We start from the raw sequence: 14,496 nt of genomic DNA, 5'->3' as shown, positions 1-14,496 counted from the left end.
GGATTATGCAAGTGAAAGCAACCATTGGATCACAGGGAACTTTCTGGAAGGGGTTCACCACTTATGGTTTGGGGTATTCTTAAGAACAGGGGTACCTATTCAGGTCATGTGCCTATTCAGGTCATGTGCCTCCCCACTTTGGGTGAAGATGATGTACCGATCTTCTACTCCATTTAGGATAGATGGCTCTTGGATACAAGTGTTGAGCATGATATCATTGAGGATCTGGTGGTTTGGCTAGTGAGAGTGGTGGGCAGGATAGGAAAGCACATTTATATTGATCCATCTCAAGGGATGATTACGGACTCTTGGAGCCTTTGGTTATATGATGGGTGTCCTATTAGATACTTGCACTCGGACCCGGGTGAGTGGGATTGGAGGAATGCTTTTAACCCCATGAAAACCATGCCCTTCTTAAATTACACTATGTGAAATGCTAGACAGTTGGTTTTGGGACAAATCCAGAGAGTCCCTACTTCTAGACCGCATTGGGAGGCTTATGGGATCACCCTTGACATTCATGGAGATTTTTGGCAGAGGTTGTGGCACTCATATAGGGAAATGAAGATTTCCTCTTTTATTTGGCTTTCTCTACATGGTGGACTTGCCACCACCCAATGGATAGCCTAGCCTGTCCCCAGATGTGTAAGAGCTTCAAAGATAGTTTACCATTGCTTATATATTATGGGAATGCAGGGAGGCAATAGCATAGAGGATATGGACTGCAATAGCACACCTTTTTGGAAGGACGAGGAGAGTCGCCTACATTTGTTTTGGTGCTATTGTTTGATTGACACACTTGGGCCCACAAATCAGATTTGAAGGGAACGAAAGAGATATGATCATGCGGGTACCCAGGGAATGGGTCGATGATGTCTTCTTCAGGACATGCCAAAGTCACAAGCTACGTACCTCTTTTGTTCATGCGGATTACCCAGGGAGTGGGTTGACAGTGTCTTCTTCAGGACATGCCAGAGTCAGGCTACGTATCTCCAGCACAGAGGTTGGACATTGCATGGGAGATTATTGCTAGCACCATAACATGGCACATCTAGAAGTCTAGATGCACTTAGGCCATGGAGGGCACTTGGGTTTATAATACCTAGTGCATTTGCAGGATCTGGTGTGATATTATCCACACACTCATGGCCACTTGGGCCAGGAGTCAAGGATCTTCGAGGGTTACAAACAGAAAACATGGCCAATTTAGGAGAGAATGGGATCATGACATTCTTTTCACTTGATCTCATATGGGGCCTTGCTGGCAGCACAAGGCACCCGATTGGTTGCTTGGTTTGAAATCTCCCTTTTTTGTAAAAATTTTTCATACTTAATAAAAGTCTCTTTTCCAAAAAGAGAAGAAGAGAAAATGACCAATATCATTAGTTCGGAGAGGGAGGGACCTTACAAAGCATGGGATTTTAAAGAGGTGTGTGATCAGGTGTTTTGAGATGTAGAGGTCATGTGTACATGGCGCTTGCTTGTTGATGCGTACATGGCACTTGTGGTGAGGCCCTTATCTATGAATGCCTATATGTATGCATGCATAGGGGTCGTGCCTCGATATTCAAAGGTGCTAATGGAGCTTGGAGTGTCTCGGGATTCCCCATGGTTATGTACGTGGGAGTGATTCGAGATACTTTGAGTCAATTAAGGTACCAAGATTATCCATGTGGAAGAGTGTTAGTACGAGGGAGTTTATTATCTTCATTCTCACACTTAGGATCATGCAATTCACGGAGGAAAGATTCTTGATACTGTCGAATTGTGAGTGGGCTTTAGAGTGCAGCAATGAAATTGGGTAAAAAAAAAAAAACTAAAACAGTAACAATAAAACAAACTCTTGGGTTTTTAGTTGGGTTATGTCCGGACACCTCCGACTAGTGTGTAAAGGCGCGTATAAATTTCTTATGGCCTGGTTTCTTGTGATATCTAAAAGCCCGTTTGTCTAGGTCTACCTGGTTTTTCTTTCTGCGTTACTGTCATGGCTGAGCACTTGGCTTCCATCTTCGGGACAGAGAAGGACAGGGTGAATTGCCCCTTCTACTTCAAGATCGGGGCCTGCCGCCATGGCGATCGGTGCTCGCGCCTGCACAATCGCCCCACCATCAGCCCCACTCTTCTCTTCTCCAACATGTATCAGAGGCCTGACTACACCACCCCCGGAGTCAACGTGCCGGCCCAGAACATCGACCCGCGCAAGGTCCAGGAACATTTCGAGGTATTTCTCCTTCCTCTCCGCTGGTTTTCTCTCTGTTTTGCAGTCTCTCGTCATCTCTTTCCCTTGCTGTGGCTTGTGAATTTTCTTTAGAAGATGCTTTTTATTTATTTATTTATAGCCGTGTGGCTTTCTTCAGGCAGTACCTGTGCCTGCCTCTGGATGTGCTGTCGGATCTGAGTCTTTTGGTGTTTTAGGTTTTTTCTAAACGTTACAAGTATTTACTTGCACTGGGAACTTGAGGCTCCTGTCTCAAAAGATCAGAGATATTTCAGATCAATTTAGTAATGCACCGGTCACACTATTGCATGTTCTGTCGTTGGTATAAAAGGTACCGTAGTTGGCTGCATTTTCGGGACATGGTATGTAGCTGTGTACATGGTGCATATGCATCTGGTTGTAGCATGATGGCATGCGAGAACGCCGTTGTTAGCACATGCCATGCCATTAAAGCCTGTAAATGCACATGCCATGTTATAAACACAAATACTAATTATGCCCATGCCGTGTAATAAATAGGTGACCTAACGATGTCCATGTAAACAACTGAAGTGCAGGACCACTTAAGAACTGAGGTGTTTCTTAGCTTTTTCTAACTGTTGAATTCACTGAAGTTTTGATGTCCTCTTGAGAAGCAATGTATTCATGTTGTTTCTTATAAGGTTGGGGTTGCCCTGTGTTTTGTACATGACATGTAACACATCCATGTCATGTGTCTTTGTGTATGTCCACTCTCTCAAGTCATGTACCACATGCTACAGTGGGTCTTTGGACTTGGTCTTGTGCATTGCTCCCATAATGTATCATACCGTGTGTTGCGAATGCTACATACAATGTGGCATACTCTGTGCCATGGCATGGCATGTAAGAAACAGCTTGATGCGTGCTGTCTTTTGTCTTCTACACAGTGCCGTAGCATGGTTTGTGCTTCTGCTCTTGTGAATGGCATTTGTAATATGGTGTGTCTGAATATTTATTTTCTGGGATTTGTTGCTTTTGATCATTTTTCCTGACCAGGTGTCTCATTCACCAGGATTTCTATGAAGACATTTTTGAAGAGCTAAGCAAGTATGGGGAGCTGGAAAGCCTGAATGTCTGTGACAATATGGCTGATCACATGGTAAATTTCTAGTTGGTTTCTGTTCTCACCATACCTTTTCTCTTGACATCTTTATTGCAAATTAATCTAAACTTTGTCAAGTACAGGTTGGTAATGTTTATGCACAATTTTGCGAGGAAGAACAGGCATCAGCAGCCTTGCAAGGGATGACAGGGAGGTTTTATGCTGGTATTTTCTCTTCTACCTCAATGGATATATCTGTGCAAGACTGTTTTGAGCACCGTCTGATCTGGCTTTTCTGCTTTGTTACTGACTTGTTATGGTACAGGACGTCCAATCATTGTGGACTTCTCTCCTGTAACAGACTTCAGGGAAGCAACATGCAGACAGTATGAAGAGAATACCTGTAATCGTGGTGGCTACTGTAACTTTATGCATTTGAAGAAAACAAGCAGGTAATGAATAGCCAGATTCTCCCACTTACACTATACACTGTTAAAGCTAACATCCTGTTTGTTACCAGGAATTAATGCTCTCGCTACTGGCGGCAGGGAACTGCGAAGAAAACTGTTTGGTAATCATAGGAGCAGGAGCCTCAGCCGCAGCCGCAGCCCACGTAGAGATCATGAGAGACGTGAAAGGTATCAAGATGACTATCACGCATATGGCAGTGGTGGTCGAAGTTCCAGGCACAATGGTAGTGGTGTAGACGAACGCAGATATGATCGTGATGACAGAAGGTATCGGAGGAGAGAGGAGGATAGAGGCCAGATTCCGGCCAGCCGCCGACGAAGCCCTCCTGGATACAGGAACAGAAGTCCTGTGAGGGAGGGCAGTGCTGAGCGAAGAGCTAAGATCGAGCAGTGGAATCGAGACCGTGAAGAGCTACAACGTTCGACCTATGGGAATGCCAATGGATACCAGCAATGATGTGTAGGTAATTGAGCCTTGCTTGTTTCTGTCCACTACCTGAAACAGCCCCACATTTTAACGTGCACGAGGTGGCTACAGTATGTAGCTCACAGGTAGTTTGATTTTGTGCAGGTTTGCAGGTTGAGGATGCTGTACATTGTAGTCTGAAATTTTAGATAGTGGCATGAATGTTGTGCATGAAATGCTTGTGCTTAGGAAGTATGTATACTGCATGGGAATTGCATGAAATGCTTGTGCTTGGAAGTGTGTGTGTTGTATGCATATTTGCAGCACAGGGGTAGTTGGTCATGGCAGGTGTACACGGTTGGTTGCCTTGATTATTGTGGGGAGAATCTGTAGAATTGGTTGCAGGTTTTGCGCATGTGTCATGGTAGGGATTTGATGGTTTTTTTTGGGGCTTTTGGAAGTCGGGCTTTCCAAAATTTGGATGGGCTCATATGATTTTGTTAGGTGATGCAGGTTTCAGGTTTCCTTAACTCTTCGGGGGTGTACTGGTGTGTCAAGTGCTAACTGCAGCTTTGTTTACAGGTGGGATTATCCTTAAGTGCTGCAGGCAAGAATTCAGGTTGATTATCTCAATACAACCAGGAGTCTTCACCCTGGGGATTTCTGCTAGTGCAGTGGATGATTTGGTTAGCAAATCTCTGTTAATATATAGTGTTGTGCAGGACTTCACTTCCTCAGGTTGTAGGATCCTTCACACTGTTTACTGATATTCTGCAGGGACTTTTGATGAAGTTTTAGCAGGCTTTAGGTTGCTTTGTGTATTTTCAGGGTATGAAGGATTTAACTCAGAATTATGGATTGAAAACCAGTTAGCTATATTGAGGTAGTTATGTCTATGAAGGATGCTTGTATTAATGCATTAAGTATTCTGGTGGAAGACCTTTGCTACTAACTTTGTCTTGTCATTGCTGTTATTCTCTTATTTGTCAGCTATCAAACATCTGGATTAAAAGAGCCTCTTCTTGTGTCATGAGGTTAGAGTATTATTATTGATCTGCATTGAGACGAGTTGAAGTAGCAGAGTTTTTTGGGTGTGTTTGGGTTGAATGTAAATCATTTCCACCAGGTTACCTGGACTGTAGCTTTCTTTGAGTGTTTTATGGCCTGCGATTTTTTATGGCCTGTGATCTTTTTAGTATGCCTGAGCTTATAATACTACCAGCCAACTATCAAATCCATCATCACTAAGGTTGTTTTGGATGATAGTGTTGTGAATGAAGCTAGCTTGACACTTGCTTCACATTTTACCTGTATTACTCCAGGAATACAGGCTGACAGATTGCCTTTAAACCCCCATGAGCCCTGTACAGATTCAGCAGAAGCATGAAGAGAAGATTGAAGATTGTCGATGTGTAGTCGAGTTAGTTTCATTGATGTGTCAAATTTAGGCTGAGGGCTTTTAATATACACAAGGATATCGATTCTCACGATGTCAATGAGATCCCCTGTTTCTGTTGAAGGACCCTTCCAACATAACCTTTGTAGAGTCCCATTAGAGCAGCAATAAACCTGCTGCCAGTGTGCCCTAGCCTCAATCATATCCTTGAGAGTAAAGATATGATCTAAGCCTGCCTGTCTTGGTGCTCTGTATTTGCCTCTGTAGAGTATTGATCTTTGCTTCCGATGCTGCCCCTTGGATCTTGGCCAAGGTATGGCCAACATCGTTTGGTAGTTGTTGGGGTCTCCTATGTCATGGATGGGAACAATGGTGTTTTGTGGTCCAGGAGGGTGGAAGGCCTTTTACACAGTCCTATTGGGGCCTACAGGGTCTCCTACTTCATGGATGGGAACAATGGTGTTTGTTGTCCAGGAGGGAGTAAGGCCTTCACACGCAGCCCTGTGCGAGTATAGGATCCAAGTTGGTGAAGGCTTTTGTGCCGAGGTCATCCTGATTCTGGGCTCTACCATGCACTTTCAATAGTGCTTTGGTGACATTAGTTGTGGTGAATAGCTTAGTGGAAGTGGGCATGGATGGGAATCTCTCTGCATTTCGTGTTTAAGGATTTGTCTGATCTCCTTTTTTCGGTGGAGGTGGAAGTGACTCTGCACTCACAATACCCACTTTGAGGCTAGAGCCTACTGGGGGTTTGGCAATGGAGCAAAGAGTAAAATAGATGGGAGATGTGCTGCGAGGTCTAGGTCAATTGTGTGGTGCTATGGGTGATCCGAGTAGATGGAGTGAAGGTCAGGAGGGAAGTTACTACGGGTGAAGGTGGATCTGGGGGGATCTTACGTGGGTGGCAAGGGAGCGAAAGAAATTGGGATATCTGGGGTGGGTAGCAAGGGAGGGGAAGATATTTGTGATCCGCTTTAATGGGTGGCGGTGCTAGGTATGTGTGATCCCAAGTGAGCAAAGAGTGGGGGAAGCTAGCGTGGGTAGATTCATGCAAAATAGATGGGAGATGTGCTGCGAGGTCTAGGTCAATTGTGTGGTGCTATGGGTGATCCAAGAAGATGGAGTGAAGGTCAGGACGGAAGCTACTACGGGTGAAAGTGGATCTGGGGGGATCTTACGTGGGTGGCAAGGGAGCGAAAGATATCAGGATATCTGGGGTGGGTAGCAAGGGAGGGAAAGATATTTGTGATCCGCTCTAATGGGTGGCGGTGCTAGGTATGTGTGATCCCAAGTGAGTATGACTACAGTAGATTACCATATTCTTAGATTCATACTTCATTTAGAAAAAAAGAGAGTGGCTACTTGAAGATAGGGAAAAGTGAGTGTGAAAGGATGGCTAGTTTAGCGTGCATTCTTTGTTGAAGCTATTCCTCCCCTTGCACAATGGTGAAAAGTGAACGTGCAAGTTAATCAACAATTTCGGAAGCTGGCTAGTTCTTTGTTGAAGAAGACCATCTTTCCCTTTTCTTGTATGTAAAGCACACCTAGAGTGTTATCAATAAGGGCGTGTGCCCTCATACGAGGCGCATACCTGAGGTTACTAATGATGTTATGAATGTGATGCAATCCCCATGAGTACTTGTTCTCTAATAACAACCTACCTCGCACGGACAAGGCTTGTTCAAATAGCAAAGAGTATGAAGGTGAGCCAGTATATACTTGCACATGATTGCAGGATGAAAGGCCCATGTAGATGGCACCACTCTGAATCAGCGGCATGCAAGAAAGTTCTGGCCTTAGAGATCCAGGTGTAGGAAGAGGCTCAGCTCTAGCCCTCTGTTTTATATGTAGTCGATACTCCATATTCATCTATTCCATCACGTCCAGCGTGGCCTTATGCTTACCGAGCACCTGTTTCACCCATTTTACATGTTGAGTATCTTTGTTGTCGATGGTCTTCTCCAGCCTCTTCAGGCATTAGCCTTTTCAATGAAGGTGCCCTTCACATTGGCCTCCAATAGCCATCATGGGTTACTAGAATGCGAGTCCCAACCATTAAATCAAGCCACTTTTTTTAAAGGAATTCCTGCAGGATTGTGACAACTAAGCATCCAAGCTGATGTGTCCAATTTGAAATGCTCCACATGTAACATCATATTGGAATGTTTTCTCTATGTTGAGGTGTCAACACCGTGATTTGACAAGTTATTTTCATGGATGTTTGACTGGAGGAATATATGCAGCCGCTTCTACCTCCACTATCCAATCTACACGGAATCCTAGCTGGTGACTGTTGAATGCTCTGCATACTACAATGGACTGTATCTTCTCGTGTCACGATTAGCTCTGGAATGGAAATCCATCTGTGAGATGGTGAATGTTTGTGAGTGGGTCGATTTCCCAGAAAGGCTTTGAACTACTGTTGGTTATCCATTGCTAGAAACATGCCTTCCCATGGCCATTCTCACCCCTCTAAAAGTGCTAATAAGTTAATGTGCTCTAGAATAGCGTGTCTATGAAAGAGTCTATAAAAGAACAACTTAAAAAAGTTGTGCTATGGGTGTTTATAACAATGCTAACTTAAAGATTGATGCCACATGGAAAAATGCTTTTTCAATATAGTTCTTATGCTACTCAAGAAAAATGATGTTTTAAAATAGGACTTTCCAAGCTTTTTTTGAAACGTTGGAAGTACAAAATTGATCATATACAAGCGAGGTCTCCTTTATTTTTTGCATTGTCCATTGCTCAACTAAGGATTTGTTGACTACTTCGTACTTGGTACGTATAGTAACCACACGCACACACACACACACATAACATACTATTATTCATTATATTTAACCTCTTTTAATTTTAGTTTTTACTCTATATACATTCACGGTGAAAAAAAAAGTTTATTCATTTATTAATTTATTTGAGTTGCAAAAATGAAAACCTATTAACGCTAAGGATATTGTGAAGGTTTATAAAGCTTTATATTTTACATGCAATATGAATTAGAGTTTAAACTTCTAATGTATTTTTGTTTTTTTTTTTGCAACTCCAGTGGTATATCTATTCTGTAAGAATAACATTGTCCTAATTAAGACTTACCAAAACTTTAAGATAGTCCAAGATTACCAAAAAAGAATTATAATATTAAATTAAAAGTGCTGTAGGATAATCAAAAATGAAGAAGATTGGAAGGTTCTTTTTTTCAAAGAACCAAATATTTATGTTCAAAGTAATGAACCAAAGAAGAGTGGGGGTGGGCCTAAGAAATTATCAAATGTAGAGGAAATTACACAAACAAACAAATGCCAACTTAAAAGTTCTTAAGTTGAGTGTGACAATATCTATGGGTGGGGGTGATATTGCTATAGTATTAATCATTAATCTCAATAAATTTGCCACAAGAGTGTCTTGTTGATTGTGTTTCTCATTCTCATTGGAAAGAGGTACAATTTTTCATCTACACTATGAAATAGTTATTGGAATCTATAATAATTTTTATCAATAATTAACATTTTGATGCTTCACATCCAAGATAAGACTGGTTTATCAACAAGTCAAAAAGAAATGAGAACAAAGTAGATGATCCAAGTTATACATGTAAATATGGTGCTTTAGTAGAGAAAGTGAATAAAGCTACAAAATAAACAATTGAAATAATAAAGTAAGAGCCAACACAAACCTAGAGAAGAGAAAGAAAGTGAGAATCATTAATATAGAAAGTGAAGGTGATAAGAGTGACAATGAAGTCAACATCCACAAGCTACATTATATTTCTTTATGCAAGAAGAGAAATAGTGCTATTGTGACCACATGAATGATGTCAACATCCACAAGCTACATTTTTTTTATTTGTGCAAAGAAGAGAAAAAGTGCTATTGTAATCACATGAATGATGTCAACATCCACAAGCTACATTATTTTTATTTGTGCAAAGAAGAGAAAAAGTGCTATTGTGATCACATGAAAATGCAATGAATGACACTTTAATATGTTTTTCAATTTGAATTCCATGGAAATTTTTGTCATCACAAATAAGAAATATACATGTTTTTATTTTTTCCTTTTATAAATTTTAAGTAAGATTTTTCTTTCAAGAGTAGAGCCATTAGTCAATATGCGCCAATATCAATAAAATTTGTTATATGAACCAACTGGCTACAATTATTATATAGTAAATCCCAATTTGTTATATGAGCAGAGAGAGAGAGAGAGAGAGCTATCCCTGGTTTGTGTGCAGAGTAACAGGCAGAACTCAGACATAGATCCCCACCAAAGGGAGACATAGAAAGAGTGAGTGAAGACAAGCAAAACTCCCCTGTAACACTGCCCCACTGCCCTTTACCATACAACATTGTCTGGCTTTGCTACGATAGATCTCAAGTTGGAGGTCATCACAATCCCTACACAACAGATTTAGAAACAAGTACTTTCTTTCACTAGAGGACCACCCTTAATTTAAGGAGAAACTAGAGCCTCTGTGGATATTACAACCCAAATGTCTCAATCTTTAATTTTTTCAACATGGCAATTCCCAATAATCGACATGAAGTTCCATACACAATTAACTTTGGCCTACCAATCCTCATACAGAACAGGTTTCTTGCCTAGGCCTCTCCTCTCTGGACCAACTCTAAGGCTGAGCAATCTTTGCACATCATGGTTTCTTGCCTAGGCCTCCCCTCTCTGGACCAACTCTAACGAGAACAGTATGTATGTGTAGGGATCCTAGCCTGCATCAATTGGTAAAACATGTCAGCAATCCAATCATGAAACACTTGGACATTCTGTTTTGAACTTTTTTTCCCAAAAACTACTTGAAAAAAACAAGGTCCCTCAGCAAATAATACATCAAGGCAACCTAGAGTCCTCAGCTTAAAATAGACTATTATTTAATTGCCTCATTGATCCCATGCTTGAAAAGGACTAAACCTATATGTGAAGAATCATTATATTGTTGACATTCGGATGAAACCAAGAATGGGCTCCCAGAAAATTGCATATGCTATAAACATTGAGGAACAGTACTCCCATTGGGAGTGAGTAGCATATATGCAAGGAGTTACAATACTGCATACTTCTCTCACAAAAATGCATCTTTCTCAAGCAAGGCCAATACGTCCTTTTGTTTGTTTAATTTTGCCACATCGATTGGGGTCTTTCCATCCATGTTCTCAGCAGTCCTGCAATGGTAACAGAATCAGCAAAAGTTCCGAAGCTTCTAGACTTATTATCTATAGGGCAACTGACTACTAACTTACAAACTCTCTCTCTCTCTCTCTCTCTCTCTCTCTCTCTCTCACACACACACACACACACACACACACACACACACACATGCACATATTCATGCATGCATCCACGTGCACATGGATGCAAATGTTGTGCATGCAAACACATGAGGGCTATAAACCAATAGAAAACCTCGACTCATTAGGCTGGTTACACACACATGAGCCATTGGATTTGTCTTTTTTTTTCCATGCTCCCTTTACATACAGAAGCCCCAGCCATCCATAGCCTTGCTTGCTCAGCTGCCAATGTGTGCCTGTTAGAGAAGTTTTGGATGGGTAGGCATTCTCCCTTGGTTGGACAAGGATGACCTTAATCACTTCGCTCTACAGCAGTGATAGCTCATGTCCACGAGGTATGCTGTGCCCCCTTGCTGGTGATGTGCTGAAATGGCAAAAATGGGAAACGGCTGTGCTACAGGCGGGGAGTGAGGCCTGCTAGACTTGGGATATGCTAAGGCTACAAAGACTTGGAAGGGAAAACAAGGTTGGATCGATGGAACCAGGAAGAGGAAGGCCAATGCAAATGGAAATGAGTTAGTTCAAAACTGTCACTGCCCAAAAAGACCAAAGGCAAGATAGCTTACACGGCAGCACCATTCTTCAACAGAAGCTCGACGCACTCATGCCTGCCGTAACCTGCAGCATAGTGAAGGGCTGTATTGTTGTTTTTATCTACTGCATCAACAACTATACCTGCTTCTAGTAGAGCTTCAGCACATTTGACCTTTAAAAAACAACAACCACAGGATTAAAAGGTTGGCATAGAATAAACAAGAAAATAAGAATCCAACCAAACGGCGCTTCCACCATTACTATGAACCCCACATTAGTCCACCTTGAATAAACAACAAAATAAGAATCCAATCATATGTTGCTTCCACCATTACTACTGTGTAAAACTCCACATCAGTCTACCTTTGACCCCCTAAGCTAGCATTCTCCCTAAATTACTACAAACTCATTATCCTTCAAGTCACTTTCACCTTCTCTGCCTTAGTCGCTCCCTTCAACCCCCAATGTTAGAATAATCTCTAGTTAGTCCCCCCTAGCATTACAACCACCAATACTACAATCTCAATATCCCTAATTAGTTCCCCTTTAACCCTACAAGCTATCATTATCCCTAATCAGTTCCCCAGGTTCCTTTGTCACCACAACAACATTATTAAACTCATCATCCCCTGGGCTATCGTACAATAGATGGGAAGTGGAAGTAATTACACCCCATGCTAGTATTAGGAAATTCATCAGGCTTAACCAACTTACATCTCCATAGCCACAAGAAAAGTGCAAAGCTGTGCGTCCTTCTGCATCTTTCTCGTCCTTGTCAGCACCATCCGCAAGCAGTTTCTTGAGCGTCTGGACAGAGAGAATATAAAAAGCCAACCTTTATCTAAAGCCAGGTAAACAACAATAGAGAAGCATTATGGAATCAAAAGCCCGACACCAGCAAGACCTAAGCTTATACCTCAATGTCACCTGTGCTAGCTGCATGGTGTACAGTTTTAGTTTGCTCTCCTTCAGCTGTCTGTCCAACATGTGCTGATGCTGTCTCCGTCTCACTTGAAGAGGCATTACCCATGGCTTTCCCAAGCTTACTCAATATCGTGGGGTTATTCCAATACCTTGTAACAGCAGAAACTGTCGTCAGTGCACATGCAATGATGTCACAAGGGTACACCAATAAATGTGCCTAAGCTAATACTTGTTATAGATAGCACAAAGGTACAAAATTGATAGCACAAGGATACGCCTATGAGTTTGCAGTATCTTAAGTAGACCTTTCCACTAACCTTTAACATTTAATAAATCAAATGCTCCTGAGGCTTTCTAACACATCGTAAAGTCACTCACTTCATCATTGCAGACGGTCCCCCTGTCTGTATGTCATCAATGACCGTCTTCAGTTCAGGGTCCTCTCTGACTTGCGCAAGCCGAGCCTCCAGCTGCTCTTTCTGGGCAGGATTGGAGAGGCCTTGCATCATGTTAGAGACAGATGGATCCTGAAATTTCAACAGTCTGATGCTCACTATTGGTTTAATACTCCAACAACATGAAGGACATTTAGAGGGAGGAGTGAACTTCACCTGCATCATGGCGGTGCCAAGCTTCTTTGCCATGGTTACGAACTGGGGATTCTGCATGACTTGCTGCAGTGCAACAAAGTACTGTTGTGGATCCAATTGAGGAGCAGAGCCATCTTGTCCTGCAGATTGCACACTTCGTTGCAGCTGCTGGGCAGCATTAGTGAAGCCCGGATCCTTGGCAATCTGCTCAGCTAGCTCCTTTATACTAGGATCCTACCATGAGAAAGAAATCCACATCATACATGGAAATTCCATTCTGAACTAGGACTTAACATTGGTATATCGTCTAGCTTAAGGATTTTCTTACATATTTCAGAAAAAAAGGACCCTTAGGGCGTTTACAAAGACTCCCAGAAAAGACCAAAGCTAGCACAGGAGCAACAATGGCTACAAATGCTACTTACAGACAGAAGGTTTGACATGGCAGAGAAGTCGAACGGATTGACGCGCCCTGCGCCAATAGGGGGTCCGGCGCCTGCCCTCCTGGATGCCTGTTTTGCTGTGGGAGAGCTGCTTGTATCTACAGTAACAACAAGGAGAAGAATCAGAACATCAGAACATGCTTTGTAACATACCATCCAATTATATCAAAGCCCAAAGAATTATGGCATTAAAAAAGTTTCCTAAAAACACCCCCATCGATTATGAAAGGCGTATCAGACAGCTAAGAAACGTAGAGTTTCTCCGACCCAAATTTCTCTGTTTAAAAGTTCTTAAAGAACAACAAAGAATAAACTTAAAACATTAAATAGCGTAGAAGTATGCACAGGCAACAGCACTACTTTCTTAATGAATTGCTATGCTCTGCAGTACAAGCTTCGTGAGGACACTCACCTTTGGGGCTCGGTGGCGCCATGGCTGCTTCTCTCTCTCTCTCACACACACATATGATCAAAAGCTACCTCGGGTGTAGGCAAGAGGGAAAAATGTGACCATTGGAGCAATTTGTGGGATACCTTATCTTATCCTCACATTTTTCAATATACTCTCTCTCTCTCTCTCTCTCTCTCTCTCTCTCTCTCTCTCTATACACACACACACACACACACACACACACACACACACACACATATATATATTCCTCGCATTTTTCAATATACTTTCTCAGCCCTGTTGTTTTCCCTTATGGCGAAACCAGGGGGGTCCGTCTCTCGAGCACCCCCTCCCTTGGGTCCCAAACCCTCCGTAGTCCCTATCTGGGTAGAGCTCCCGAATCTGCTTGCACCTTTATCCGTTGCTAAAGCTTATTGTCAACCCTTTGGGAAGGCTTCTAGGAATAAGACCTATAGATGACCTCAACCCTAGGTGGCATCCCCATGCCTTGATTGAGATAGATATTACTCAAGAACTTCTAGTGAGCTTAAACATTTTCGCAGGAGGTAGTGGGTACTATATAGACCAGCAGATTATATATAAGCATATCCCCAATACCTGCTTCCATTGTGGAGCTAAGAACTTCCAGTGAGCTTAAACATTTTCACAGGAGATAGTGGGTACTATATAGACCAGCAGATTATATATAAGAATATCCCCAATACCTGCTTCCATTGTGGAGCTAAGGATCATTA

At 42.2% G+C, this 14,496-nt stretch overlaps 2 protein-coding genes across 9 annotated transcripts; one reads left to right on the top strand and one right to left on the bottom strand.

The window, feature by feature from the left end:
* The first annotated feature begins 1,923 nt into the window (after positions 1-1,923).
* LOC147617187 (splicing factor U2af small subunit B-like) lies at positions 1,924-5,109 on the top strand. Of its 7 annotated transcripts, none has more exons than XR_015262397.1 (6): positions 1,924-2,221; positions 3,252-3,338; positions 3,425-3,506; positions 3,607-3,733; positions 3,802-4,211; positions 4,323-5,109. XR_015262397.1 is itself a non-coding variant. In XM_086776800.1 (6 exons), the coding sequence occupies exons 1-5, from the start codon at positions 1,985-1,987 to the stop codon at positions 4,206-4,208; spliced, it is 912 nt and encodes a 303-aa protein (XP_086632926.1). In that variant the 5' UTR covers positions 1,925-1,984; the 3' UTR covers positions 4,209-4,211; positions 4,323-5,109. The 7 variants fall into 7 exon arrangements, 5 of the variants coding, with proteins under 5 accessions (XP_086632926.1, XP_086632927.1, XP_086632925.1 ...); XR_015262396.1 differs by having other exon boundaries at positions 3,802-4,215; XM_086776800.1 differs by having other exon boundaries at positions 1,925-2,221; positions 3,830-4,211.
* A 5,032-nt stretch (positions 5,110-10,141) lies between these two features.
* Positions 10,142-13,940, bottom strand: LOC147617186 (ankyrin repeat domain-containing protein 2A-like). Of its 2 annotated transcripts, XM_086776798.1 has the most exons (9): positions 13,763-13,940; positions 13,333-13,448; positions 12,929-13,141; positions 12,696-12,844; positions 12,310-12,466; positions 12,108-12,200; positions 11,426-11,565; positions 10,626-10,730; positions 10,142-10,280 (listed from the first exon to the last, which is right to left on the bottom strand). In XM_086776798.1, exons 1-8 carry the CDS (start codon positions 13,782-13,784, stop codon positions 10,631-10,633), a joined length of 990 nt encoding a protein of 329 aa, XP_086632924.1. In that variant the 5' UTR covers positions 13,785-13,940; the 3' UTR covers positions 10,142-10,280; positions 10,626-10,630. The 2 variants fall into 2 exon arrangements, with proteins under 2 accessions (XP_086632924.1, XP_086632923.1); XM_086776797.1 differs by lacking the exon at positions 10,142-10,280 and having other exon boundaries at positions 10,326-10,730.
* Positions 13,941-14,496: the final 556 nt, after the last annotated feature.

This window comes from Cibotium barometz, chromosome 37 (genome assembly GCF_041138505.1).
Source record: "Cibotium barometz isolate CiBa-2024 chromosome 37, ASM4113850v1, whole genome shotgun sequence".
NCBI classification, from domain to species: domain Eukaryota; kingdom Viridiplantae; phylum Streptophyta; class Polypodiopsida; order Cyatheales; family Cibotiaceae; genus Cibotium; species Cibotium barometz.
The sequence above is the reverse complement of the archived record's forward strand: the minus strand, read 5'-3'. Positions and strand labels throughout refer to the sequence as shown.

What these genes read in the sequence shown, in the direction of transcription:
- LOC147617187 (XM_086776800.1), top strand. Translation starts at nt 1,985, where the DNA reads ATGGCTGAGCACTTGGCTTCCATCTTCGGGACAGAGAAGGACAGGGTG. An exon ending in GACAGGGAGGTTTTATGCTG is followed by an intron (nt 3,507 to 3,606) that starts GTATTTTCTCTT and finishes GTTATGGTACAG; the next exon opens with GACGTCCAATCATTGTGGAC. An exon ending in CATTTGAAGAAAACAAGCAG is followed by an intron (nt 3,734 to 3,829) that starts GTAATGAATAGC and finishes TACTGGCGGCAG; the next exon opens with GGAACTGCGAAGAAAACTGT.
- LOC147617186 (XM_086776798.1), bottom strand. Translation starts at nt 13,784, where the DNA reads ATGGCGCCACCGAGCCCCAAAG. An exon ending in GGACCGTCTGCAATGATGAA is followed by an intron (nt 12,467 to 12,695) that starts GTGAGTGACTTT and finishes TGCTGTTACAAG; the next exon opens with GTATTGGAATAACCCCACGA. An exon ending in TTGAAGAATGGTGCTGCCGT is followed by an intron (nt 10,731 to 11,425) that starts GTAAGCTATCTT and finishes TTACCATTGCAG; the next exon opens with GACTGCTGAGAACATGGATG.